Below are 27,877 nucleotides of genomic sequence, written 5' to 3'. Positions count from 1 at the left end.
GGGAGGAAGGAAGGAAGGAAGGAAGGAAGGAAGGAAGGAAGGAAGGAAGGAAGGAAGGAAGGAAGGAAGGAAGGAAGGAAGGAAGGAAGGAAAGAAGGAAGGAAAAAAGGAAAGAAGGAAAGAAGAAAGGAGGAAGGAAAGAAAAAGAGGAAGAGAGGGAAGGAGGAAGGAAGGAGGGAGAGAGGGAGGAAGGGAGGAAGGAAACAAGTGTTTATTATGTACTACTCCCTGCACTAAGAGCTTTACAAATATTTCATATGATCCTCACAGCAAACCTGGAAGCTAGATGCTATTATCACCCCCATTTTAAAAGTTGAAGAAGCTGAGACCGACAAAGATTAAGTCACTTGCTCAGGGTCACAGCGCTAGTAAGGGTCTGAGGTTGGAGTTGAACTCAGGTCTTCCTAACTCCTAGCCCAGCACTGTATCTACTGTGCCATCTAGCTACAGTTAAGTGACTTACCCAGAATCATACCGCCAGTCTATGTGAGATGTGGGATTTGAGCCCAGATTCTCCTGGCTCTAACACCAAACCTAATCCATTACAACTACAGTACTACTCACTGAAGATTTGGTAGCTCGAATATATAGCTAACTTTTCATTTTTCATGGGCTAGTTAGCCCAATACCAGCTACTCCATAATAAATCTCATTGCAAAATTCTCCTAATCAAGTAACACCTCCTTCTTTCAACAAGTTCTTTGTTGAAAAACAGCCTGATATAGTGGAAGAGTCCTGGGTTTAGAGTCAAAGGACTAATTTCGAATCTTGATTCTACCATTTATTACCAATATGACCTTGAGCAAATCACTCTGCCTTTCTGGTCTGCAATTTCATCGTCTGTAATATGAAGGAGCTTGATTAGAGCACCTTCAAAGTACCTTCCAGCCCTAGATCTGTGATCCTACCTTGAACGTGGAGAATGTCCACAAAGCCTTACTCAAGTACTAAACTACTTCTCTCTTTTTTCTTTCTCTTCCCAAAGAAAGAGGGCAAGACATTAGATTCAGTAACTTTGCAAGAGACCTAGAAATGATGCCTTCCTTTCCTTATTCTAAGTTAAAGAAGGAGTTGAGCAAAGTAGAAAATTGTATATATTTGCAAATTTTTCTTGTTAGGTTTTCAATGTGGCTCCATTTTTATTGAAATATTATGATTATCTAAAACAGAAATATCCTTACTTATGTATAAGAACAAAATTACAGCACAAGGTGAAGTAACCAAGGATTGGGAGAATTATCGGCTGCTCTGCTCCAATATATTTACATCAATGATTGAGAGATGCCTACACATTTAATCTTTTCTCTTACTTCCCTTATCTTAAAACTATGAACTTTTTTTTCCATCAGAAGAGCCAAAAATGACTAGGTAGTGGGAGCCCATGGCTTTCTCATAGAACAAATTGGACTAAATTGTACACTTTTTAGGAGAAATGAGTCACTCTTTCTGGCAGTTCTCTAGAGCAAATCAGCCACACAAGAAAGTAAATGGATTTCTTCTTTTCTCTCCTACTAGGTAATGTTTACTGAAGAGGATGTAAAGTTCTACTTAGCTGAGCTGGCCTTGGCTTTAGACCACCTTCATGGTCTAGGAATCATTTACAGGGATCTAAAGCCTGAAAAGTAAGTAAGGGGAAAGAATCAAAGGGAAATAAGAATTCCTGGAATCCACATTTGTTCTTTATCTACTACTGACAAGTGTTAGGAACACTGAAGCCTTTACCCGTATCCACCCTTCCTTCCCCAAAAGTCCTGGCATTGCAGACCAGGGTCAGAAAATCTCTGCAAAGCAGACTGGGAAAATCTTCATGTTGTCACGTTCCTAGGCAGGGATTCCAGTACAGGCTAAAAAATATGCCCTTCTCACTGTCCCTGGAAAAATCACCAAGCTACTGCCTTTTAAGAGGTATTCAGACCCTCCTGAACAGTGGGAGAAATATTTCCTAAAGTAAGGTGCTAGCCCCATCATTTTTCAACTAGCACTGAGTTTTGTCCTTCTTTCCTTCTTTCAACTATACATAGTAAGTTCTTTCAGATGTTTGATCAGACTCAAGGAAAATAAACTTTAAGCTTTTCTCAGTATAAGCCACTCAGTGTGTATACGTGTGTGAGTGTGTGCATGTGTGTGTATGAGTAGATATATATATACACACATATATATATTATACATATATGTACATGTTGTTGTTTAGCTGTGTCCAACTCTTAATGGCCCCATTTGGGATTTTCTTGGCAAAGATACTAGAATGGTTTGCCATTTCCTTCTCCAGCTCATTTTACAGATGAGGAAACTGAGGCAAAGAGGTTTAAGTGACTTGCCTCAGGTTACACACCTAGTAAGTATCTGAGGCCATATTTGAACTGAGGATCTTTCTGACTCCTAGCTCAGAATTCTATCCACTGCTCCACACAGCCTCCCCAGTATATTATTTGAGCCAATTGACTTTCAAAGACACATTCTTATACAGAAGATCAGTTTTCCCTTAATTCTCCTTATGATTAGCCATTGATGTTATTGCTAGAATGTCAGTCAGCTAACATTTATTAAGCACCTATGTAAAAGGCATTATTTTAAGTACTCTGTGTTTAACCATATTAAAAATGAAAGAAGTTTTTTCAAAGTATCTTTCCCATTCTCATTCATCTATAAGGCTAATATAGGATAAGATGGCCACTCAGAGATGACTAGATTTAATGCATGATATTTTTTCAGGTCTAATTGACCAACATAAAGTAAAAATTCTTCTCTGAGGCAAGCTTCACTAAATGTGTTTCAGCTTTTTTGTGTGAAATATCTGCATATTCATAAGCAAAGTTTACATACTAAACTTTATCATTGTAAGGGGAGGAATTCATTGTTTATGTGAGATTGTGGGCATGACAGCCCACATAAACAAGTACATTTTTGGCATGTCTTATTAAATTGCATTTGATCTATTTTTGAAAGCTCTAGCTTGAATGTTAACATAGAAAAGTAGAATATTTTATTAAATATAACTGTCTTGTTGAAAAGCTGATGCAAAAAGGAAATATTTTTCATTGCTGCCTCTGATTTGCAGGTGAGCACTTTAATCCTTTAGCTATCACCCTTTTGCTTAGTTTTACATGTAAGATAATACTTAAAAGTCTTTTCTGTCATCTTTGGTAGTTATAAAAAGTATCCCTGAAAATAAGTTTATCTTTCACTTCTTGAATATTGTATTATAGATATATATGATATTATGCCTATATCTATATATATATATATCATATCTATATATGTACCATATATAGATATATGATGTATTATATATGACATATATCATATATAAAACATGAAAGTTGTTCATATGTAGGTATGGATCATGAATCAGACAAGCAAATTTGCTTCATCAGCTAAAATTTAGCCTCATAATTCTTTGTGACACATTTTTTCTTTTTGTTTTTTTTTAATTCTCACAAAAGCTGTATATTTTTCTAATGGATTTCCATAGAAAATGCATTTATATATGATAACAAATGACAAAATGAGATAATGTGTAAAGCATTTCTACCTTCCCAAACTCATTTGTCTGTGTGTCTATGTGTATGTGTATGTATTGGTGAGAAAAAAAAATAACAGTATAAAATGTTTTCCAAACTGGTTAGAAAGAAAATTAATATTCTGTGTGACCTGAATAACGCTTCTGTGAGAAACACTGCATTGCTAACCAATATTTTTTTTCTAAAATACTAAATATTAAATCATGTATAACACTCATGTTCAGCCATCTTGGACATAAAAAATAGGCTTAAATTCCTTTATTTTCTGCCAAAATTTCTTCAACTTCTCCCTAGCCCATGAGTATTCCATCGCCTTAAGATTCCTACATTAGTATTTATAGATTATTTTCAATATACTTCAAATCTTAAAGTATACTGTGGGTATATTAATTTATTAAATGCAGCTGAAAGGATATTTTCACCTCAAACAAAAATTTGTACCAAAGTCACGTGTTAAAGGGAATAATGAAGTCAAAGGATATCCCTTATTCATCTTTACATTTATCCCATTTCTTTTCATCCTGGCCCAGATCATTCATACTCTGGGCAATACATATGGCAATGTTTTCAGCTCTATACACAGGCATCCCTTCTTAATTGCTGCAAAATGCAGACATACCAGAAACACATTCCAGTAATTCCTAGAGAGTTGACCTGAACCCCTGGGAAGCATCTGTTCCTACCACCGCCACTCACTCCCCTAGGATTTCTGAGACCATCCTGGTTTCAAAGAAATTACTTTTAAGTGCTTCTGGAGTGGAGTAGCCATCCACCAGAGTAGCTGTAGAACCCTCCTAAATCCTGTCCTTTTCCTCAAGAAAAGATAGGCTTTGAGAAATTGCCAAAACTGCTTTGATGTTACTAGGGCAGGACAGAAGTGTCTGAATGCTGAGGTATGATTAAAAGACACTTGTTGATTTTTGACTGATTAAGCATGCACCAGAGGGCTAAATGTACCTTCCTTAATTCTCATATTTATTGCCTTGAACAGTCTAATCAAAGATTCTATCCCCCCCCCCAAACCTAAGTAGAACACAATGGTATTAAATTCCTTGTAAAATTAGGTGACATTGGACTGAGATTGAGGAGAGTTAATTCAATCTCATTATCAGTAATGTCCTTCAAGAGACTGAACTTTGACCTGAGGACCATAAAAAAAGGGAAAACTCTGGATATCCCCAAATCATTAGTTATTAGTAATCATTTCTCTCACCACCAAGAAGAAACAGTTTGAGTAGAAATTATATTGTCTCCAAACCCAAAAACCTACATAGACAAATGTCCCATTGGCCATGGTCAATTCCCTTGGCTCATTTTTTTTCTACCATGCTAATGAAAATTGTTCTTTCCACTGTCTCTTGTGGTTTAATATGCTGAATCTTCTTCTAAAGTCCTATTTTTTTCCTTTAATTTTAGCATCCTGCTAGATGAAGAGGGGCACATTAAGATTACAGGTTTGTGAGACAGCTCTTACTAAGACTTCATTTCAGCCCTTGTAAACTTAAATGTCTTTTGAAAACTTATAAACTTACATGTCATTCATCTGTTAGTGTAACTTCTATTTGTTTTCAAGTATCTTTTCAATTGATTTTCATAAGTAATTTTGTTAATCTGGTAGGTTATGATCCATTCTCTGCTATACTCTAACCTCTTTTAAATTGTGATTTTTTAACCCCTCTTTTTTTATTTCTCATTTCTTTCCTGTTCTCATCTCTCATCTTACATCCTCCCGTTGAGGTCCATTTATATTGCTTAATGCCATAATACTTCTCTGAGCAGAATAATGATGCTTCAGTCAAGAACCTCCATATTTAGATTATATTTTAGAAGTCTTCTTGCACTTGGGTATTTCTCTACTTTTCTCATAAGCTTAAAAACAGTGGAATGTAGCAGAAAATTTGAGGAACCCAAGCAAAACTTTGAAAAAGGGCTACCTAATACTTGTTGATAGAACTTCACCCTGCTTACACGATTATACAGCTATTGTACCTGTCAAACAGACACAAAGTTAGCAGTTGAGGGCTCTCTGCCTTCTCTGATTTTAGCTTTGTCTGCACTGCCTGTAGACTTCCTCTCAGACCAAGGCCATGGAAGGAGTTAACACTTAACAAGCTGAGTAATTGAACTTCAATAAATGGACCCTTTCCAAAAGTTTGACTAAGGTGGCATTTAAAGGTAAATGTGATACTTCATGGAGCCTTAGAAGTCTGTGATAATACTTTGCCTGGAGCCGCTGTTTAAATAACCCAAAAAGTACAGAATTATCACTGCTTCTCAATGGCAATACTTTCTGGAATTCATCATTTGGGAGCTTTGAGCTATACGAGGGTATTTACCCATAGACAAACATGCATTTTTAAAAGGGTGAGAATGCATTTAAAAATGCATTTGGAAAAAGTGGGAAAACATACAAAAGTTAGCCCATCAGAACTAATGTCTCTGAAAACATGATTGGACATGATCACACACTTTTGAAATACTGGCTTGATGATACACATGGGAAAGGGTTATGATGGCCTCTGTTATATTCAAGTTGTCTCTTTTTTTTTTTTTTCCACGTTTAGATTTTGGCCTGAGCAAGGAGGCTATCGACCATGATAAGCGAGCTTATTCCTTCTGTGGAACAATAGAATATATGGCTCCAGAGGTCGTGAATCGACGAGGGCACACGCAGAGCGCAGACTGGTGGTCCTTTGGTGTGCTCATGGTAATGGCCCATTCTAGTCATCCTGCTGGGTGTAGTGATCTTATAGTCATTCAGAAAAAAATGTGCATTGCTCCTCCCCATTCTCTTTTTTTCATTGCTCCTGGACTTCCTGGGGGAAGAAATGTGCTCAATAACTTAACACATCAGAACTAGTCGATGGCCTCTCATCCTATAAGCCATGCACCTGTACTCCTGTGACTGTCTTAATCTTCTGTGTCCCTTCCCTTATTCCAAGATATGAGTCATAGAATCTCAGAGCTAAAGAAAACCTCAGAGACCATCTAGTCCAACCTACAGTGGAAAGCAAAATCTTCAAAACATAGATAGTAAGTGGTCATCAAGATCTTTTAAGGAGAAGGAACTCACTGTCGTGGGACACCACAGTCAATTTTCAGTGCTAATTGTTAGGATATTTTTTATTCCAGCAAAGTTAAATCTGTTTCTTTTCAATCCCTATACATCTGAGCTGAAAACATTTAAATACTTTATTCTATCTTTAAAAATACATTTTATTGATGCCTTTTTTATAATAAGTAAAATAAATGCAAAGATTGTATCTTTCTATCTATCTCCCAGAGTTCAAATCTGGCCTCAGACACTTATTAGCTATGTGACCCTGGGCAAGTCACTTAACCCTGTTTGTCTCAGTTTCTTCATCTGTAAAATGAGCTGAAGGAGGCAGTGGCAAACCGCTTCAGTGTCCTTGCCAAGAAAATGCCAAATGGAGTCACAGAGAGTCGGATATGTGTTTGCATATCTTGACTACATTCAAATAGATAGACAGTAGCAGTCAGGACTTGAGCCTGGGCCTTCGGACTTCATGTTCAGTGTTTTTCCAATTATACTGTGCTGAACAAGGGACGTGTTTTCAAACATTGTCTAAATAAGGGAGGAATTCTATATTTTTAAAAGTATTAAAATAAAGTTATAAATAAGTACTACATGTGCTCTTTTTGCCTCATCATAGGCATGGAAAATGACATTTAGACCATCGTAGAAGAATCACAGAATTTTAAAATTGGAAAGAACTTCTAAAAATAATCTAGTCCAATCTCTTCACTTTTTAGGTGAGGAAACATACCCAAGGAAGCTCAGTGACTTCCCAGAATCACATAGACATCTAATAACAAAGCTACAAAGACAACCCAGTTCTCCAGAGCTTAAGTAGAGTGTTCTTACCAATTGTTGTCTATCTCTGTAACTTCTGCTATAATTTTTGCCTGGGAGGTATCATATTACCTTCTGTAAAAATTACCTAAATGTGCCAACTTTAGGAAAAACAGATTAACTTGCTCTGGGGCTAAGGTGACAATTTGGTTGTTAGGCACCTGAACTCCCAAGTTTTACAAATTCCTCTGAGAAACTATAGTGATAGAAAGTATCTGACCTTCCAAGATCCCAGAGAGGGCATATTTCAATCAATGGCTTTTCACTCTAAAATCTATCTTTTCTCTCTCTCTTTGTCTGTCTTTCTCTCTCTGTCTGTCACTCTCCCTCTTCCTTTGTATGATCTTCAGTAGAATTCTGCTGTGATGATATTTATCTCTGTTACCCTTTCCCATTAAAGCAAGCCCTAAAATCCTGAAAAGATGACAGAGAAGAAAAAGAAACCAAGCTCTTAAGTGATTTCTATAACCATTTCCTATGAACTGCAGTGACAAAGTTCTATCACCTACAGATCACAGGACCACTGAATCATAGATTCCGTAGCAAATAGACATTAGAGAACACCTAGTCCAACCCCCTCATTTTTAAGATGAGGAACTGAGGCCCAGAGTGGTAAAGTTACTTCCCTGAGGTCATGTAAATAGTAAGTAGAATAGACCAAATAAATTACAATAAGCAGAATTTAGTTTGAAGGAGGAGTTAGGAGGGAGCAAAAAAATTGAAAACATTTTGCACATCAACTTTATAAATGAAAAACAGATGCAAAAATCTATTTAATTAAAATAACAAATAAAAATTAAGGTAGAGAAAAGACCAGCATTTCCTGCTGCCTGCAGTACATTTCTAACTGGATGAGCCTCTCAAACTCAGTGTTTACAAAACTGACCTAATTATCTTTCACCAAAAAGCCTGTCCTTTTTAAATTTCCTATTTATTTTAATGCTGTTGCCATCCTTCTAGTCACTCAGGCTTAAATCCTTAGAATCATATTTAATTCTTACTTCTCTATCTCCCAGCACCAATCCAGTTAATCAAAAGTCCTGTCGATTGATTATACATTCACCATAATTCTCACATCTGATCCTTCCTTTCTGACCCTCCCCCCCAGCATTCAGAGTCTCATTCACTAATCATTTGGATTATTATAGCAGTTGTCTATCTCATCTCCCTTCAGTCTTTTCCTCCTCTAATCTGTCCTACACACTGCCATATTAATCTTTGTTAATTAATTAGATAATTAAACATTTCTGATTGTAGTACTCCACCACTCCTTTGGTCCTTCCTTACCAATAAAGACCAAACTCCTTAGCCTAGAGAAAAAGAATTCCTTAGAGAGACATTCACAGAAAATCTCGTATCACAAAACTACTCATGCTAAGGAGACTAAGAGAGTGCCACATGGCACCTTCAGAACCATAGGCAAAAACAGGGTTATCACTCATTAATGTACCATAAGTTAATATGTAATAACTCCCCAATAACTTAAGTAGGCAGTTAGGTGTAATAGTGGGTAGAACCCTGGACTTGGAGACAGGAAAATCCAAATTCAAATCCTGCATTAGGCACCATGTAACTACGGGCAAATCACTCTCTCTCTTGGTCTCAGATGTCCAGTGGGGATAATATTCCCCACACCTGCTCTAAGCTCACCTCAGGAACTCTTTGAGGTCCCTTACTTTTACCCACCCAGATGTTACTGGCATCTGAAATGACATCTGCCTGATTTTTCCTGCCAATTATACCATTCAAGGTACCTAACCATGGCTCCAGTTTAGCCCTGGCTCCCACACCAGTAATTATCAACAATTCTTATACTGGGACTGAATCATTTTCACTAAAGTGACTAGTTATTTCACATATTGACTAGTCAACTGTTTGAAAATTACCAAAGTAGTAACTAGTAAAGTCATCCAGACATAAGAGTTTCCCATACCAGTGTTCTCATCACATTTGGGGTATGCAACAAATTCAATTCAACTAACATTAATTAAGTTTCTTTGTGTAAGGCACTGTGCTGGAGGCAGAAAACAGTAAAATGTGATACATGTATAAACTATATCAAACTGCCTACCACTTTCAGAAGAGGAGAAGGGAGGGAGAAAAATTTGAAACTCAAAATCTTGTAAAAATGAATGCTAAAAATTTTTCTCACTATGTAAATGGGGAAAAAATAAAATACTATTTAAAGAAAAACAAAAAACAAAAAAAAGTCCCTAATCATCAGACAGACAAAATCAACAGTGAAACAGTGCCTGCCTTCAAGGAGCTTACATTCAACTAAATGTATGGAGTCTCTGGTGTGCTTAATATTAATCACCCAAACAAGCAGACTCTAAGCCCTTGCAGTTCTTGGTTTGTTGTTTTTATCATTATCATAAACTCAAATAACCATTAATAAAGACGAACAAGCCAAATAAACAGAAATAATAAAGAATAAGATCATACATAAAATGTAAATTTTTAGCATTTAACAGACTTGTTTCAGTCATGTTCAACTTTTTGTGACCCCTTTTGGGGTTTTCCTGACAAGAGATACTGGAGTAATTTGCCGTTTCCTTCCCTAGGTTTTTTTTTTTTTTTACAGATGAGGAAATTGAAACAAACAGGGTTAAATGGCTTGCCCAGGGTCTGCTAATAAGTGTCTGAGGCTGGATTTGAACTCATGAACATGAGTCTTCTGAATTCCAAGCCCAGTGCTCTGTCTACTGTACAACCTTGCTGCCCAGAGTAAAATTAGTCAAATTAACAGATGACAACCCCACCAAAAAGTATTTTCTGTATGGCAATATGTTTTGTTGGCAGGGAGGAAAAAGGAAAGAGGGAGAAATGAAGTTGGGGAAGAGAAAAAATAAGAGTATAGGGCAAGTGTGCAAGGAGAGCTGACCCCAGAATCAGGAAGACCCCCTTCAAGTCCCATCTTTCATTGCTACTGCCTCTATGGCTATAAACTGCTCAATAACTTCATTGGTTGAGAAATTTTATTCACCAAGAGATTCCATACATCAATAAAATAATTTATCTGAATATAACTATATCTATCTATCTCCACACACACACACACACACACACACACTTAAAACTTTGCTAAGAATTTGAAAACACCTAGGGCAGGGGTGAAGGGGGGAGGAAAGAGAGAGAGAAACAGAGACAGAGACAGACAAGAATAATCAGAGAAAGACACAGACCCACAGATGGATAAAGATAGGGAAAACTGTACTCAGGTTGTTTCGGACACATACTATGTGACCTCTCAGTGGCCCAGGTAACTATTTCAGATTTTAGGCACCAATCTAGGCACCAGAGTACCAATTTGTAATGACAGCAGTAGCTCCTCACCAGGAAATTTCATATACAATCATTAACAGTACAATGAATTGACCACCCAGTCTAAAGAAAAAGATGGATGGATGGATGGATGGATAGATAGATAGATAGATAGATAGATAGATAGATAGATAGATAGATAGATAGATAGATAGATAGATAGATAGATGAGTGGAAGAGATATGTATGCATATACAGAAGGATACATTTATGTATGAATATCTACATATATGTGTTATAGATATATATGTGCCACAAAACCACCTAAAACATCTTTATTATTACATTTTTAAAACCATGTTAGATTTCTAAATAGATGTTGTCAACTGATATATATTTGGGGTTCTGCTGACTCATTTTCCTCACTTCATAGAGGTCTTTCAACAGCACCTTGCATTCTTCATATTAATCTTTCTCTGTAGCACACAAATCCTCCAAAACATTATGGACTCCAGTTCATTCACCTCTTCTCCCATCTTATACTAGCCACTGCTTCCTATTACATCTTTTGGCTGTCCACTGGGGTGTGCAGAGGCATCCTGCCTACATAACAAGTGTGGTTCTGCAGAAAAACCGCTATCATCAGCCTCCCAGTGTTGGCCAACATCGTGCCTAGTCATCACCTAAAACAAGTTTCAGTGACAGTTTGTGGGATCATAGTTATCAGGAGCTTCAATCTGGAAGGGGCCTTAGAAGTCTTGGGTCCAGCCCTTTCATTTTACAGATGAGGAAACTAGAAGCCTGGAAAGGCTTAAGTGACTTCTCAGAGGTTAGTTACACAGGTAATAAGTGTCAGAGACAGGATTTGAAACCGTGCCTCTGTTCATTTTATTTGCCAATTGAGATCCTGATGGAATTCCTTATTGTAAGGGGCAGTAGAAAGAAAAGGTCTCTCCTGTCACTATCCAGCTTCTTCCTGGTAAATCCCCAAACAATCTGGTTTTGCTAAAAGCACATACTCAGCATGGTTTAAGTTGGTATCCAGTAAGAGAGGGATTGTGAAGGCCAGGAAGGTCATGGGGTCAATTTTTATTGTTGTTATTATTATTATTATGATACTTGCATTTATATAGCATTTTAAGGTTGCAAAATGTTTTACATATATTCTCATATTTGAGCCTTCTAACAACCTTGCTAGGTAGATGCTGTTATTATTTCCATTCTACAAATGAAGAAATTAAGGCAGAAATTAAGTGACAGGGTAGGTAGGTAGCTATCAAGAATTTGAGCAGAATTCAAACTCAGGTCTTTCTGATTTCATTGGCCTCTTTATCTGCTATATGACCACACACTGCTTTTATAGAACTGAAAGGGACCCCTAGAAGTCAATTAGTCCAATCCTCTAATTTCAGAATTGAGGAAGAGAAAGGAAAATTTAACCAAACAGGTCGAATGATTTGCCTAATATCTCACCAGTAAATAAATGTAATAGGTAGGGTTTGAACCCAGACCTTGACTCTGGAAATAGTACTCTTTCTTCTCTATCACACTGCCTCCCTAATGTGAAATCTCTTTTCCTCTGGCAAAAAAAAAATTACAATCCAGACTGATACAGCACTACATTTTATATAATTCTTGACAACTATCCTATTAAATAATTAATTCGAATATTTGTGTCTCCACCGTACAGAGGAGTATGCCAAGGAGTCACAGAGGTGAAATAATTTGCCTATGGCTGAGCTGCAAGCCAGTGACACACCTGAAATTTATTTCCAGGTCTCCTGGCTCGGAGACTGTTACATTCTCCATGGTAGCTTCACAATCCATTTTGCAGTAAGCTGAATGGTCTGTTGGGAAGGAACAGGGGGAGATGTAGCATGTGTATAATAGCCTTAGCTTATGAAGAGATCAGTTCATAAAACTCATTTGGTTCATGAGGCACCTTCTGATTGCTTTGCTGAGGAAAGTTAAAAACCATTAAGTTCATACACCAAGAAGACCGTGTGGTCTCCCATGACATAGTAACTGGTTCACTTCACTAAAGACAGAAGCCTGTAAAAAAAACTATAGTTTTATTTCTTCCTTCTTTCCTTTCTTTCTCTTTCTTTCTTTTTCTCTTCCTTCCTTCCTTTTCTTTCTTTCTTTCACAGAACTGTAAAAAGACTGTATTACTATTCTGACTGAGCCTCCTTGAGGAGGATTGAATTTTCTCTGTTGGGAACTTGTAACTTGAAGAGAACATTTTTAAAAATGGTATTCATGTTTATGTCCTTAGAAAATTATTAGCACACTTCTACATTAGGCTGGAAATTGCTTTTTACAAGGATGTTTTGATTAATTCTTGTGGACTTTTTCTCTTTCTTTTTCATTTTTATATTCCCAACTGTAGTAGCAAGCACCCCAGCATCCCCAGGGTAGCTGCCAGCACAGGTTCCTAGATATGCTTTGTTAAAGGAAAGCAACTCAAAATGGGTTAACAAGCTTACTTTAATGAGTCAAACATGTATTGTTTACCTCGTAGTTCAGGGGAAAAAGGTCAGCACCCCAAACTTCAGAGTATACAGACAGAATTATCAAGACAGAGGAACAGATCAAGTAGACGTTTTCAAACTGTCCAACCATTACATCCATACCAAATCAACATCTGGGTTTCATCAACATCTGGGTTTTTCAAAGCCGGGGGGCTCTCAACAACGGCTTCCTAGAGTTTCCTCTGATCAAATCACAGAACACTTCTCAAAGTGAGCCCCAAAACAAAGCCTCAAATCAGGGTTTAGAATGTAACAACCTTTTGGACCCAGTGGCCAATCAAAAAGTATCTACTGAAAAACAAGCCCGCCCCCCACCCCCACCCCAGGCTCCAGGTGCACCCTAGCCTAGGGGCAGGGAAGATCTTTAAATTTGCATTTCCATTACACCAACCTATTATTTACTTGATATGGGGGACAGTGTGGAAACACCCTCTGCTCATGCTGATTGGCAAGACCTGTGCATTATAGTCTTAGAGAGTTTCATTGAGAGATTAGTTTTTTTTTTTTAATTTCATAGACTCAGAATCTAAGAACTGAAAAAGAGGTTAGAAATGATCTAGTCCAGTCTCTTCAGGGCAGTAAGGTGGTGCAGTGGAGAGAGGGCAGGGATGGGAGACAGGAAGACTCATCTTCCTGAGTTCAGATCTGACCCCAGATACTGAATAGCTGTGTGACCCTGGGCAAGTCACTTAACCCTGTTTGCCTCAGTTTTCTCATCTGTAAAATGAGATGGAGAAGGAAATGGCAGACCATTCTGGTATATTTGCCAAAAAAAAAAAACCCAAATGGGGTTGCAAAGAGTTAGACATGACTGAAAAAATGACTTAGCAACAACAACAGTAATAGTCTAGTCCCTTCAGATTATAGATGAGGAAAAAGAGATCGAGATTTCCCCAAACTCATTTTACCAATTAGCGGCAGAACCAGAATTAGAGTGCAAGTCTCCAGATCAACAGCATTAGTACCACATGGCCTCCTGAAAACATGTGGACAACTTTTATTTATAGGATCATCTTACATTGGTCTTTTTGACTCCCTTCCTTGATGAATTTTTTAGGTAGTACCATTTTTACTGACAGAGGGTTACTTTCATATTATCTAGGTTAATTTTTCCTCCAAGTGTGCCTTATGGTATGACAAGTATTTATACATACATCTAAATAAAAGATATGTAGTCAGTCCCCAATACAAAATAGCTATAGCAGAATAAACAGTTGATTTACATGACGATTCTACTGTATGTACACATACACAGACATGAATGTCCCACTTGAATGCAAGTTCCACAGTCACAGGAACCATAAACTTTTCATTTCATCTAATACCTAGCACATGTATCAATGTTTGTACAACTGAACTGTGAACGTGTATTGCATAACCTTTAGGATTAAAATGGCACCTTTAATTCACTTTAAGGATTTCCATCAGTGAAATAAATTTAAAATCTGAACCGCCAAGTAAAATTTCTAACTTCTAGCCCCTCACTTCCCAGAAAGATCCATTCTATGAACCATGAAGGGTCCCACCTTCCCGAGGCCCTGAGGAGTCTCCCCTATAGGGCTGCTTGAGCCATAATTATATCTCAGATTCAGTCTTTGGTAGTAAAGGAAGTGTCCACTTAGGGATCTCTCTGCTGCCATCCTATTTCTTGCTTTCTAATCAAGTCACAACAGATCATAGCAGCAACTGTGAAGCCCATCCTGCTGACTGGAATCTATAACCAAAATGGGGGCAGGGTTCTACATAAAATCCACTCAGCAGAACATCAGGGCCTGGCCTTAGCAGGTGGTAATTTGTAAATGATTCTCCAGTAGTTCTTGCTAAGCACATTCTGCTAGAGTCTGGGTCTCAAAGGTGAGCTGTCTTTTTTCAGTTTGCATTGGATAACTTGGTCAGTATAGCAATGTGGTCTACCCGAGCCAAAAGGCTTAATATGCATAATGTTCCAGGGATTCATATAAATCAGTTCCTAATTAAATGGAATGATAAAATGCCTTCAAACAACTCCTGAGTGACTCTATTGCTGGCAGTCAAAATGAAATGATCTCCTCTGAGTTTGAGAGGGATTGCTGAGGAAATAGAGATGGAATTTAAGTAGACTGATGATAGCTTGAAAAAAAAATATTTAAAGTATGACCATGATCCTCAATTAAGAGGCCCTTGTTAAGCAGGAGCACGGACCCAGCAGAGCACTGCGTGTTGTATGTAAATCAGGCCACAGGTATCATTGAGCTCCTGTTCTATCGTTAGCACCTTGTTAATGTCCCATTCTTAGAAGTCCTCAAAGAAAAAGCAGACTGGCTATTGAATATTAATTGTAATATCAATTAGTTAATTAAATGTTTTATTCATAACAATGTGTTGTTGTTTTTTTTCAGCACATCCTAACTTAGATAAAGGAAAACTTATGGTTTAACTTGAGACATCTATTCCACTGTTGGACGTTTTGAATTGTTTTGTCATTTTTCGGTCATATCTGACTCTCCCTGACCCTATTTGGGGTTTTCTTGGCAGAGATGCTGGAGTGGTTTGCCATTTCCCTCTCCAGCTCAATTTTTTCAATATATAAAATACTTTATTTTGTGCTGAACTCAATAAAACAATCATTTTCCATAACATAGTAAAATTTTTTTAAAAGATAATTGCTCATTTACAGATGAGAGACTAAGACAAGCAGGGTTAAGTGACTAGTCCAGGGTCACACAACTAGTAAGTATCTGAGGCCACATTTGGACTCAGGAAGATGAGTCTTCCTGTCCAGGCCTAGCACTCAATCCATTCGACAACCTAGATGGCCTATGAATTCTTAGAGATTTTTTTCCCTTTTCTTAATCAAGCCAAAATCATTCTCCCTACAACTTCTACCCATTGTTTCTAGTTCTGCTTTCTAGGTCCAAACCAAAAATAAAGTTTGATTCATCTTCCATATGGTCCACTCTTCAAATAATTGATCAACACCATCCTGCTTCATCTCAGGTCTTTCCTCTCTGGGAAACCTTCCCAGTACTTCAATATGTCCTTATGTGCCACAGGTTCCAGGCTGTTCACAATCCTGTTTGATCTACTATAAATGAGCTTTAAGCTTGCTAATGCCTTTTCTTTTTCGAACTTCGAAGTGTTTTATTTTAATTAACTTATTTAATTTTAGTTTTCAACATTCACTTCCATAAAATTTTGAGTTCCAAATTTTCTCCCCATCTCTTCCTTTCCCCACCCCAAGAAGGGGTATAATTTGAAATAGGCTCTGCATATATATTCATATTCAAATTCTTTTCACATTAGTAATGTTGTAAAGAAGAATTAGAACCATGAGAAAGAAGAAACAGACAAAAAAAGAAAGGAGAGAGCAAATAATATGCTTCAATCTGCATTCAGACCCCATAATTCTTTTTCTGGATGTGGACAAACATTTTCCATCATGATTCCTTTCGAGTTATCTTAGATCTTTGCATTGCTAAGAAGAGATAAGTCTATCAAAGTTAGTCATTGCACATTATTACAGTGTACTATTCTGGTTCTGCTCACTTCACTGAGCATCAGTTCATTTAAGTATTTCCAGGTTTTTCTTAAGTCTTCCTGCCCATCTTTTCTTATACCACAGTAGTATTCCATTACATTCATAAACCACAACTTGTTCAGCCATTTTGCTAATGCCTTTTCAAAATGAAGAGGGACCCACAAATGTAGTCTGTCTGGGTCAGAATACAACAGAGAATAAGCCTTCCTTATTTGGGGCCTTGTGTGCACACCCTTTTTACTGTGCATCAACTTTTTTTTAGACCATCATCACTAGCTAATTTTGTACCTTCTCTGTATGCCAAGCACTAGTAATGCAAATATAAACAAACATAAGCAAAAAAAAATGCAAATATAAGCAAAAAAGATAGTGCCTATCATCAAGGAGCTTCTATTCTAATAGAGGAAGACAACAGGGTTGTGATGGTAAATGTTTAACAATCAGCTCGGGGGAGGAGGGGGAGGATATAAGTATGACATACTTTTAAATTTAATCTGCATTATCAGCATTTTCTCCATCTCTTTCTTAAGTTTAAACCATCAACAGAATAAAAAAATATCAAGTCATGATTTATAGCCGTCAGGGGGAGGAGAAGGGAGAGTGAGATTGGATCTGTGATTAGTGTTAGGAAACTCCCTTTACCAAAGTAGATCTCTCTTGGAAAGTAGCCTCTGGAGAAAAAGTAGTTTAAGTAACTTGTTCAGGTTCATACAGCATGTATGTGTCAAAGGCAGGATTTAAGCCCAGGTCTCCCTAATCTTGAAGCTATAAATTCATTATGTCCTGTGTCTCTCTCTGTGTCTCTCTGTGTCTCTGTCTCTCCTTCTCTCCCCCTCTCCTCCTCTCCCTTTCTCTGTCTCTGTCTCTCTGTTTTTCTGTCTCTGTCTCTCTGTCTCTCCTTCTCTTCCTCTTTCCCCTATGACACACACATACCGAATCAATACTAGGTAATGGGGGGGGGGGGGTACTAGTAGCTGGGTATAATCAGGAAAGGCCTCATGAAATAGATGGTTGTTGACCTGAATTTAGAAGAAAACCACCTGTAATCCCCTCTTCGGAGACTTGTAGGAAGGTCCAGTGAGACTGTATGTAAAACACTTGGCAAATTTGAAAGCCCTATGTGAACATTATGCTCTTGCAATCACCACCCTCGTATGCAAAGAACAGCACATTTGACTATTGTGGAGCTCTCGCCAACCATCCAAATAGGCAGAGATCTGAAAATAGCTTTTCAGAAGTGGGGCTTGAATTTCAAGGGGGTGGCAATAAAAATGAGATAGAGAAATATGCCACCACGTTAGCCTAAGCAATCAAGCATGGTACAAATTTAACAAGATCACATAAACATCTGCTCCATGACTGCCCTCCCTTGTAACTTCAACTGCCAAAGAACCATAGAGAGAATAATACTTGGCTCGCTTCAATTAGAGTTGGGATCTTATCGAGGGCTGGTCTTCTGGGGAGAGGGAAGGGGGAGTAGGAGCTGTAGCTTATAAATCAGAACTAGCCAGATGTTAGTACGACTATGATAAGACCATGTAAATGTGCCACTGCTGCCAGGTTGCATCTAATTTAAAGCTTTGTGGGCTAAGGGAAATGAGCACTTGAAAGAAATTTATTGTTTGGAAAAAGGCAAGCCTCAAAACTTGCTTTTCATTAGAGATCCCAGCTTAGCCACTATCCGTTATTTTTTTACTACCTGGAGTAGAAGGGCACGTGTATTGTGATTTTCTATTTTCATTTCAGGTCTGTTTCCCTACAGCATATAAATTCATCCAACCTATTTGGCTTCTCTTATCCCCATGGTGTGTTAGGAAGAGTCTTGGATTTACAATCAAAAGATCTGGGCTTGAACCCCAGTTTGCCATTTTCCACCTACTAAAGTGAATTAGTTAATTTCTCTGAGCCTCTCTTTCCCCATATGTAAAATGGGAATGATGATAATACTTCCACTACATACTTTACAATGTTTTTGTAAAGGTCAAATGAGAAAATTATTTCGTGACTATAAAATTACTATATCAATATAGCAAATATAGTTGATGTCATTGTCTATTTTCCAAAGCACTTGCTTTTGAAGGAGCTGATTTTCTAACCTATACAAAATTGATTTGTGTTTTCTGCTGCCTGGGTTACTGAGTCACTGGCTATCGTTTGTGAGTATATGGCCATGGAATTCATCATTTTATTTGTTGTTCTGCAGTTCGAGATGTTAACCGGGTCACTACCATTCCAAGGAAAGGACAGAAAGGAGACCATGGCCCTCATCCTCAAGTAAGTAATAAAACTCATCATTTGAGCACATTCTTATTATCGGGGCTGATTGCTAAGAGTAGGAAGAGTTTCTCAGAAGAATTGAATGATCCAGGCAATGCAAAAGGTTCTTGGTTTAGCAGTTCTTAATATGAGATCTGTGAACTTTAAATTTTTTTTTCATAATTGAGTATAATTTTTAGTAATGTTATTTATTTTTTATTCATTTAAAAATATTTAATTGAGAAAGGGTCCCTAGACTCCACCAGACTGCCAGAGAGGTCCATGAAACAAAAATTGTTAATAACCTCTGCTTTAAAGGAAAGCCACAACAGGGTTTAACTGGAGACAACCAAGGGCGCATTGTGGGGAAAGCAGGACCCAAAAGGGAAAATGTGCTAAGGTATCAGGATTCATTACCCAAACTGGGCCTGGACCTGCCATCTCCAAACTTAACTAACCTACTGGCTTCTCACCCTGGATACTGCTAATCCAGAACATGGAAAGAATATAATCAGTGATGTCACCTGGAAACCTTGGGCATGATGGTACTGATAGCATTGCAGGAGGTCATACTTTATTACAGCATTGCCAGAGCACATCCCAAAACCCTTTGCATATTTACACCAAGCCCTCAAAAGGCAGTACTCTTGGTTCCATCATGGCAGCTCAGAGAAACTGAACAAGGCCAGGTGATTTATGGGGCTGGGGGCTTCTGCTCAGATGCCTGTGGTCAGTTTCCCTCATTGACAAAGAGGAAGTTATACCAATTATCTAGGAAGCTGGAAATTTCTAGTTCAGAAGTTTCTAAACATAGAATATTACAGATATGGATTTCAAAAAAGAGAGAGGGGGGTGGCCAGGTAGCGCAGTGAGTAAGAGCACCGACCCTGGCGTCAGGAGACCCGGGATCGGTTCCAGCCTCAGATACTTGGCACCTACACAAAATAACTGGCCGTGTAACCTTGAGCAGGTTACTTAACCCCAAATGCTTTAAAAAAAAAAAAAGGAGAGAGAGGGCAGAAGGGAGGGGCTTCTGGGAAGAAGGTAGAAGCATGGCCCGGGCAGAGACAGCCTGTGGTTATAGAATGTGAGTTTGGTGCAATACTTGTTGATACTATCTGATGTCAAGCTCTACACTTGCTTCTAAAAGTACAAGTCTTAAGTAGGTGGTTGGGAATAACGATAGACTATTGGCAATGTATTTAGTTGCAGAATATCAAATTAATTTCCTTCTATGCATGAAATAAATGTCTGGGTATGAGTAATCATACTGAAAGATTATAGTGAACCCTAAGAATTGATGTTTGCAATCAGAATCCCACAACACTCACCTCCCAAGATTGTTGTGAGAATAAAATGAGGTATTTGTAAAGTGCTTTGCAAACCTTTGGCAAACCATTCCAATATCTTTGCCAAAAATACCCCGTGGACATTATGGATCACGGGGTCAGGAAGAGTCAGACAAGACTAAATGAATGAACCCCAACAATGACACAAAGTGTAAAATGCTACATAGCATAATAATGCTTGTTATTATTATAACTATTAGTATTCTAGAGCTGGTTGTTATTGTTGTTGAGTAGCTGCAGTCACAACTAACTCTCTGTGACCCCATTTGGGGGATTTTCTCGACAAAGATACTAGAGTGGTTTTGTCATTTCCTTCTCCAGCTCATTTTGCAGATGAAGAAACTGGGGCAAATAGGATTAAGTGACTTGCCCAGGGTCACAAAACTAGTAAATGTCTGAGGCTGGATTTGAACTCAGGTTCTCCTGACTCCTGGCTCTATCCACTGTGTCACCTAGAAGGTGGAGGGGGGACTTATAAGATCAATTACTCTAACTTTAGTGAGTTGTTTAGTAGAAACCACAAGTAAAAGTTACTTATATTTACAGTAGGGGTTCTGACCTCATCCTTTGTTTAGGCCACCATGAACCACAAAAGCTGAGAGACAGTGATTTAGGGGATTCAGAGAAGAGCAATGGCCAGGTGATTGGGAGAGAGGTTTTCTTCTGATTCCTCTGTGCAGCTGACTTGTTCTGACTGACCTTGGTCTGGTTACTGATCCTTGGCCAGATACCAATGGTGATTAGCATCATTTTGCAATTGCTGGGATAGAAAGAAATCCAGTTATTTTCCTCCTTGCTCCAGGTAATCCAGAGACTTCTCAGTAGCAGAGTATAGACAATCAATAACAATGGGTCAAGACTCCTGAATCAAGGCCTGAAATTGAGTTTAATATTGTCTCTCTATCCCTCATACCAGCTCTTTCTATACTCCACGGAGTTAGATAGAGATGTTCTGTCCTATCAGTCTCACAACACATGCCTCACTCACCATTGCAAAAACCTGTTCAGCAACTGAAGGTGATTTCATCTGGTGGTCCCTCAGAAGACTTGGGGGTTGAGAAGGTACATAGCTCAAGTTGCCTCTGAAGGACCATCTATAGTGTTACCCAGGTTAAACACAGATACCATGCTAGGCTATCTCAGGAATAAACCTGTATCCTGGGACAGCTTTTTGTTGGTCAGGCTCTCTCTAGTCTAGGTTCATGCTCCTAGGCTTCTCCAGATCTAGCCTAACCTCTACATCAAGGGTTCCCAGTTTTTTGTGTGGTTCATTGGGTCCTTTTGACAGTTTGATGAAACCTACAAACTCCTTCCTAAAGGGAAAAATGGAAATGCATAAAATAAAATAAAACACACTGAAAGGAAATCAGTTGTAGTGAAATGCAGTTATCACAAAAAATGTCAGGTTTCCAAGCCCCTGCCCTGGGGTATTGTTGTGCTTTCTGCCTAAAGCTCTAGGTATTCTTAGTAGTACTCATGATAAATTCAAGGTAATTTCAGGGGCACTAACCAGGTGTCCCTGCCCCCAAATATCTTCTCATTCAGTTTCCTTAGTACAAAAAAAAATACCAAAGTTAAATATTCATTACTTTAAGTCATTGACCTTTCCTTATAGTCTTTGAAAATGTAAATAAGCTTATACTTTGGTCTCAATCTATAGTTTAATCCACTCTCCACACCAATGACAAGTCCTTCCAGTGAAGCAGATTGGCTATCAATAGTCTTAGAGAGTTCACTCGAAGCAAGTGACTTACCCATTGTCACACAGCCAAGGGTAAGACCTGAACTCAGGCCTTCCTGCCTCCAAGTTCAACTCCTTATCCACTACCCTACACTACCTTTCAAAACAAGTATTACATGTACTAACACTTTAACCAGATTACTGTATTCCCTATAAGACAGAGCCAAAGACTCTGATAACGTGTCCTTAGAAGAGTGAGATTGTTGAAAAGGGTATCATATGAGGGGGTTCCCCAAAACTACTTTATCTTCTTATCAGTTTTGATAAAGTCAATCCTGGCCCTAGCATTCATCCTAATATGATAATACAGCCTCCATTGAGAAACCAAGCATTAAGTATGGCAAAACAAAGATTCCCCCCTCTTAGACAACTTTCCTAGAATACAGCAAGGCAATTGCAGAAAACTTAAACTATTTCTGCCTGGAGTATCCTAATTAAAAGTCATTAGAGGAATCTGTCTACCTTTATAATTAATGTGCCACCTTGTCTAAGAATTATAATCAAATCTAAAGGCATCCATACGCTGGCTGAGTCTCCTTACTACATCCCAGTTCATTCATTGGAAGTCCCTGATTACATTTTTCATCCTTTATTTGCAAATTATTCTTGGCAAAAAAAAATTAATAGTTATAATAGCCTAGTTTAGCTCATTATCCTAATTACTGTCAAGATTTTTTTTTTTATCCTTAGGCTTAGGATGAGGGATAAAGAAACTTGAACATGACCACATATCTACAGTCTAACCATATCCTCATCTCCCTACCAGTTTCAGGAAATGGAAAAGTCAAAAGAGAAAGGGGTAGGATTGGCATGGGAAAATAAAAGAGAGGAGGGAAAAAGGAGACAGTGCATTCTGGAAAGGCTTCTACAAATTCACAATTAAGAGAATGAAATTACAGCCAGCAGAAGAATCCAAGGGCTAGTCTGTTTAGCTACCCTCCACCCCCAGTCCTGCTAACTGTGCATGTACTCACCATTTTGTACAACAGAGAGCTTCCTGAAAAGTGGAACATAAGCTAAAATTTTTTGTAAATTAAATCCTATTTTAAATGAAAGAGGGAAGCAATTTAAAGGAACCCTATTGCGAATCCTTTTGGAAAACAAATCATCCTGTTGCCCCCACCTACCAGCACCCTCTCCTAATTTTCTTCTTTAAAAAAAATCTGAATATTTATATATTTTTACTTTAAAATAGAGCATACGACTCCTTAATTTATTTGGAGCTGTGACTTCATCAGCTCCTAGAGCATAGAGATTGTTTCTTTCTCTGTCTTCCTATCCCCAAAGCCTAGCACAGTGTCTGGAACAATGTAGGCATTTTGAAATGCTTTTTGGTGAATTATTTGCTTCTTTATGAGATGAGCCATGCACAAAATTTCATTTAAACAGAAGGAATAGAAATAGTTCTCTCTTAAAGAAAAGCCTAAAAGTGATTCTTTTGATATAATAGAAAGATTCTGCCCATCTTGTCAAAAATATGACATGTCATTTTCTCCTTCTCCTCCTGTACCTCCTCACCTCTCCCCTTTCTTCTCTTCCTCTTCCTTCTCCTTCTTGTTCTTCCTCTCCTTCTTTCTCTTCTTTCTTCTTTCTTTTCCTCTTCACTTCTTCCTCTCCTCCTACTCTTCTGCCTTCTCCTCCTCCTTTTCCTCTTCCTCCTTTTTCTTCATCTCCTCTAAAATAGTGTATTGCTCCATATTTTGAGAACTGGTGTTTCAGCAGACTGGTATTCTAGCAACAGAATAAGGAAGCTCAAGTTATCCCACCAATAGGGCTCACCTAACTTGGCCAACATGGAAAATTCAACTTTGTGAGCTGGTTTCCTTTGACAGCTAGGTGACATGGTAGCTAGAGTGCTGGATTGGGACTCCGGAAGACCTGACTTTGAATCCTACCTCAGACATTTACTAACTGTGTGACTCTGAGCAAATCACTTAACTCAGTTTCCTCAGCTGTAAAATAAGGATAACAACACCATCTCTACATATAAAGCACTTTGCAGACCGTAGAATGCAACAGAAATGGAAGCTATTGTTATTATGCCCTTGAAGCTTTAGTTGAAGTTATTCTATAGGTGCTAAGGCTGAATTAGGACCTAATGGACTTCATTCGAAGGGTAAGTAGATATAAAATATATCTACTTTACCCATTTCTGAAGTTAGTGAAATCACTGTAGCAAATGAGAAGTCCTGTCACCTTCTAGAAACCCACGGTGTCCCCAAAAATCTTAGTGCAGTTTTAAGTCATTAAAGCTTTAAACTGCACTAAGACTTTTGGGACACCTTATATAATCTCGTCTTACTTTTTAGCCAAGAATGTCCATGAATCTGAGTGACAGAATTACAGAAGGACTGCTAATGCTTCAATGCACAGGTGCTCTTGATTGATATAAAGGAGGTTCTGTGTCCCTGAGCTTCAGATACCAGGACTGACAACTTGGTATTTCAGATGATCTTCAGAAGAGTTTCTCTTCCTCTGTTTTGCACATTTATCTATACAAGAAAAAAACTCATATTTTTCAGAGCCAAGCTCGGGATGCCTCAGTTCCTAAGCATTGAAGCCCAGAGTTTGCTGCGAGCGCTCTTCAAAAGGAACCCTTCCAACAGACTAGGTATGAATGAATATGTGTTATTTCTGTGTGTCCCCATGCAAATCTGACTGACAGTGTAGACATGGTCATTTGTTCTTCCCTCCCCCTGAACATTGTCTAGGGCCATTCCTACTGAAATTGAGAATTCAGTAATAATAGAAGAGTTCCCAGGGAAGGGCACAGAAGTTTATGCGTACAGCATTGGGCCCCCAGAGCATAAACTGCACCCATGATCTACTTCTCTGAGAACTGCAAGTGGCAAATCTTTGTTACAGTCATATAAATAAGCCATTCCTTCATGTGGAAAAAATGCAAAAAGATAAAGCATCTAGTTTCTGGAGAGGCAGCTGGATCTATTTCCAGGATGCAATGTATTTTGTTGTTGGGTTTTGTTGTTGTTGCTGACGTTTTTCTGTAAAATCCTGGTAAGAATAAAAAAAAATCCACTCAGCTTATTTTCATTACTTTTAGAGCAAGTTTCTAACTAGTTTCCAAACTCAAAAAGGAATTATGGGTGGTGGTGTCATATGGTTGCTGATAGAGAACTACCCTCAATCAGGAAGTTATAGGTTCAAGACTTGACTCTGTTAGATACTAGCTGTGTGATGTTGGGAAAGGGATTCATCTTCTCAGTGCCCTAGGGAATTCTCAAAGACCATGAACTGTACAGACAGTACAGATTAGTAGACATTCCATAAACCAATGTTTCTGATTCAAAAAAAAACTATTGTAAAACTGAAAACAGGATTTTTAATTGCAGTTCATTTAAATGTGGGTTTTCCCCCACTTGGAGCAAACCCAGCATTTTCATAATGAAGAGCTTGGTTTACCAAAAAGAAAGAAAATAAGAGTCAGTTTTGGGGTTATTTCCCCCCCTTATTTCTGCTCAAATAATTTACTAAGGATTCCTTAAATAGCAAATTTTTCTAACATACTTAAAAAGATTTTGTGTTGGGTCTGGTGTGATTCCATTGGTACAAGGAACTCCCAAAGTGAAAATTCCCTCCACTAATGCAGAGCACCAGTGAATCTTGCCTAGTTTTCCTTTCCTTTATAAATCATTAATATGTTAAACAATTGACATAAGTGGACAGCATTGGAAAGGAACTTTCATGGCATGGCAAGCAGCAACCTCCAAAGTAATAGTAAGTGTCTGGTGGCCATTGGGGTAAGAGGTCCTGGTAATGAATACAGTATGGGCACATTGCCCTTAACAGGAGTGTGCCTACCCTCTACCTTGAGATTCATACAATCCTCATATTCACTGTGCCTAAATCAGAGAAACTGAACAAAGCCAAGTGTTTTATGGAAAGCCTTCCACTCCCCTTCTGTTCAGATGCCTATGCCCATATACAGTTATAGATAACACTACTTATTTATTACCCCCAACAGAAATATAACCATTCTCTGACCTTGGCAAGTCATTTAATCTTTAGAGGTCTCAGTTTCCTCATCTCTAAAATACTGATTTCTATGGCCCTAGAGCATCACTAGGATTCCTTCTACCTCTAAATTCTATTTTTCTATATATTTCTAAATGCTGTAAAATAAAAATCAAACCTCTTCAGTGATCCTATTCTTTTCAAAATTCATTTTTTTCTGCTTATAAAAGGCAGAAAGTGAGAGAAACTTAGGATGTAAAGATTATCAGACCCCCAAGTTCCATCTATGTCTCACAGCTTCAATATACTTTAAGTGATAAATGGATCCAGTCCCACCCAGGTCCCAAATCTGTCACTCACACTTACTCCTACATGTAGAAATTCACATACTAGTAGCAACTTGCATCATGAGGTGGGTCATCACAGCCACATAAGGGACTAGTGAATAGAAAAGCCACCTATAAGCATTGAGACACACTTACCTAGTATTTGCAAGACTAGAAAGTACCAATATTTAATATGAATACTTTGCATTTATGTAACACTTTATACTTCTCAAAGAACTTTCATATTTGGTCCTCGTGGTGCTCCTGTGATGCTTTTGTTCATTATTTTCTATTTGCACATTGGATTTTTCAGGGATGTCAAGACTTAGGCTGATACCCTACATATTTAAGGATTAACTTTTATTTCCCCTCATTCCTTAAATAACTGGATTTTAAAGAGAAGAAATGTGTGGGGTATCCTGACTTCAATTCTTACACTTTTTTCCTTTCTCAAGATACAATCACGACCAAGCTTCCCAAGCAGTGAATAATCTATTCATAAAATGAGAAACATCATACTGGTCATTCCATGCAGCTTTGAGGAAGCTCAAATTTTTATTTTTCTACTATTGTGTTTTGAAAAAATAGCCACAAACCCTAGAATCTTTTAAACATTAAAATTTAGGTCTTTAAGTACTTCAAGTCTTTTCTTCTGAAAATTCAGGGCTTTTCCTTCCTTTAAAGTCCATAAGAAAACATTGCATCCTTTCAGTTAAAGATCAGCTAAGTCTTCTTTCTTTTCCCATGTATTTCCAGAAATACATGAATTTTTCCAGTGTCCTGTTATTAAGGGTTGGCAGGACATGGAGGGCAAAAAAAAAAAAAAAACAAATACAGTGAAAAGTAATAATAACTGGCATATGTTTTATGCTTAAAGATTGCAAACCTCTTCAAATAGAGAGGTAACTTAGCTTAGTGGATAGAGAGCTGCCCTCAAAGACCTGAGTTCCAGTTCTGCCTCTGATACCAATGGCTTATGACCCAAGGGAATCATTTAACCACTCACCAACCCATCCCCAGTGCTCTAGTAACCTTCTAAGTTGCAGAGAAGGTGCCAACACACATTGATAGAGGGAATTTCCTAACCTGGAAGTTGCCTATATTAATGAAATCCCAGGTCTAGTCCCTATACCTACTGATTTAAGTTGGTACACTTACATATTGTTTTCCCAGTTTGCAAATGAGAAAACCTAAAATCAGAGAGATTAAGTGACTTGCCTGTGATCACATGGCTAATAAAAAATATACACACACACAAAAACAAAAAAGGAAAAAAAAAGAAAAAGGAAAAAAATAAATAAATAACAGACACAGAATTCAAACCCAAATCTTCCCTAGCTTGAAGTCTGCTATGGTACACTGTCTCCCAATATCAATAGCTGACATTTGTTTAACAGCAGATAGTTGCCACAATTCTTTGTGTAGGTTATTTCATTTGATCGTCACTGACAATAGAAACCTTATGATGTAAACAGTACCAAAAAGTATCCCCATTTTGCAGATAAGGAAATTGAGCCATAAAGAGG

General features: G+C 38.0%; 1 protein-coding gene across 1 annotated transcript in view; it reads left to right on the top strand.

The window, feature by feature from the left end:
- RPS6KA2 (ribosomal protein S6 kinase A2) overlaps positions 1 to 27,877 on the top strand; it is a 308,664-nt gene that overhangs the window by 178,299 nt on the left and 102,488 nt on the right. Inside the window, exons 6-10 of the mRNA XM_069070411.1 lie at positions 1,516 to 1,622; positions 4,938 to 4,975; positions 6,086 to 6,228; positions 18,911 to 18,981; positions 24,576 to 24,664. Of these exons, the coding sequence (XP_068926512.1) occupies positions 1,516 to 1,622; positions 4,938 to 4,975; positions 6,086 to 6,228; positions 18,911 to 18,981; positions 24,576 to 24,664 (448 nt within the window). The remainder of the gene's footprint in view (positions 1 to 1,515; positions 1,623 to 4,937; positions 4,976 to 6,085; positions 6,229 to 18,910; positions 18,982 to 24,575; positions 24,665 to 27,877) is intronic.

This window comes from Petaurus breviceps, unplaced genomic scaffold (genome assembly GCF_028583685.1).
Source record: "Petaurus breviceps papuanus isolate PSGF00001 unplaced genomic scaffold, PetGlider_PUasm1.0 90808, whole genome shotgun sequence".
Classification (NCBI taxonomy): Eukaryota; Metazoa; Chordata; class Mammalia; order Diprotodontia; family Petauridae; genus Petaurus; species Petaurus breviceps.
This window is presented reverse-complemented; position numbering and strand designations above follow the sequence as displayed.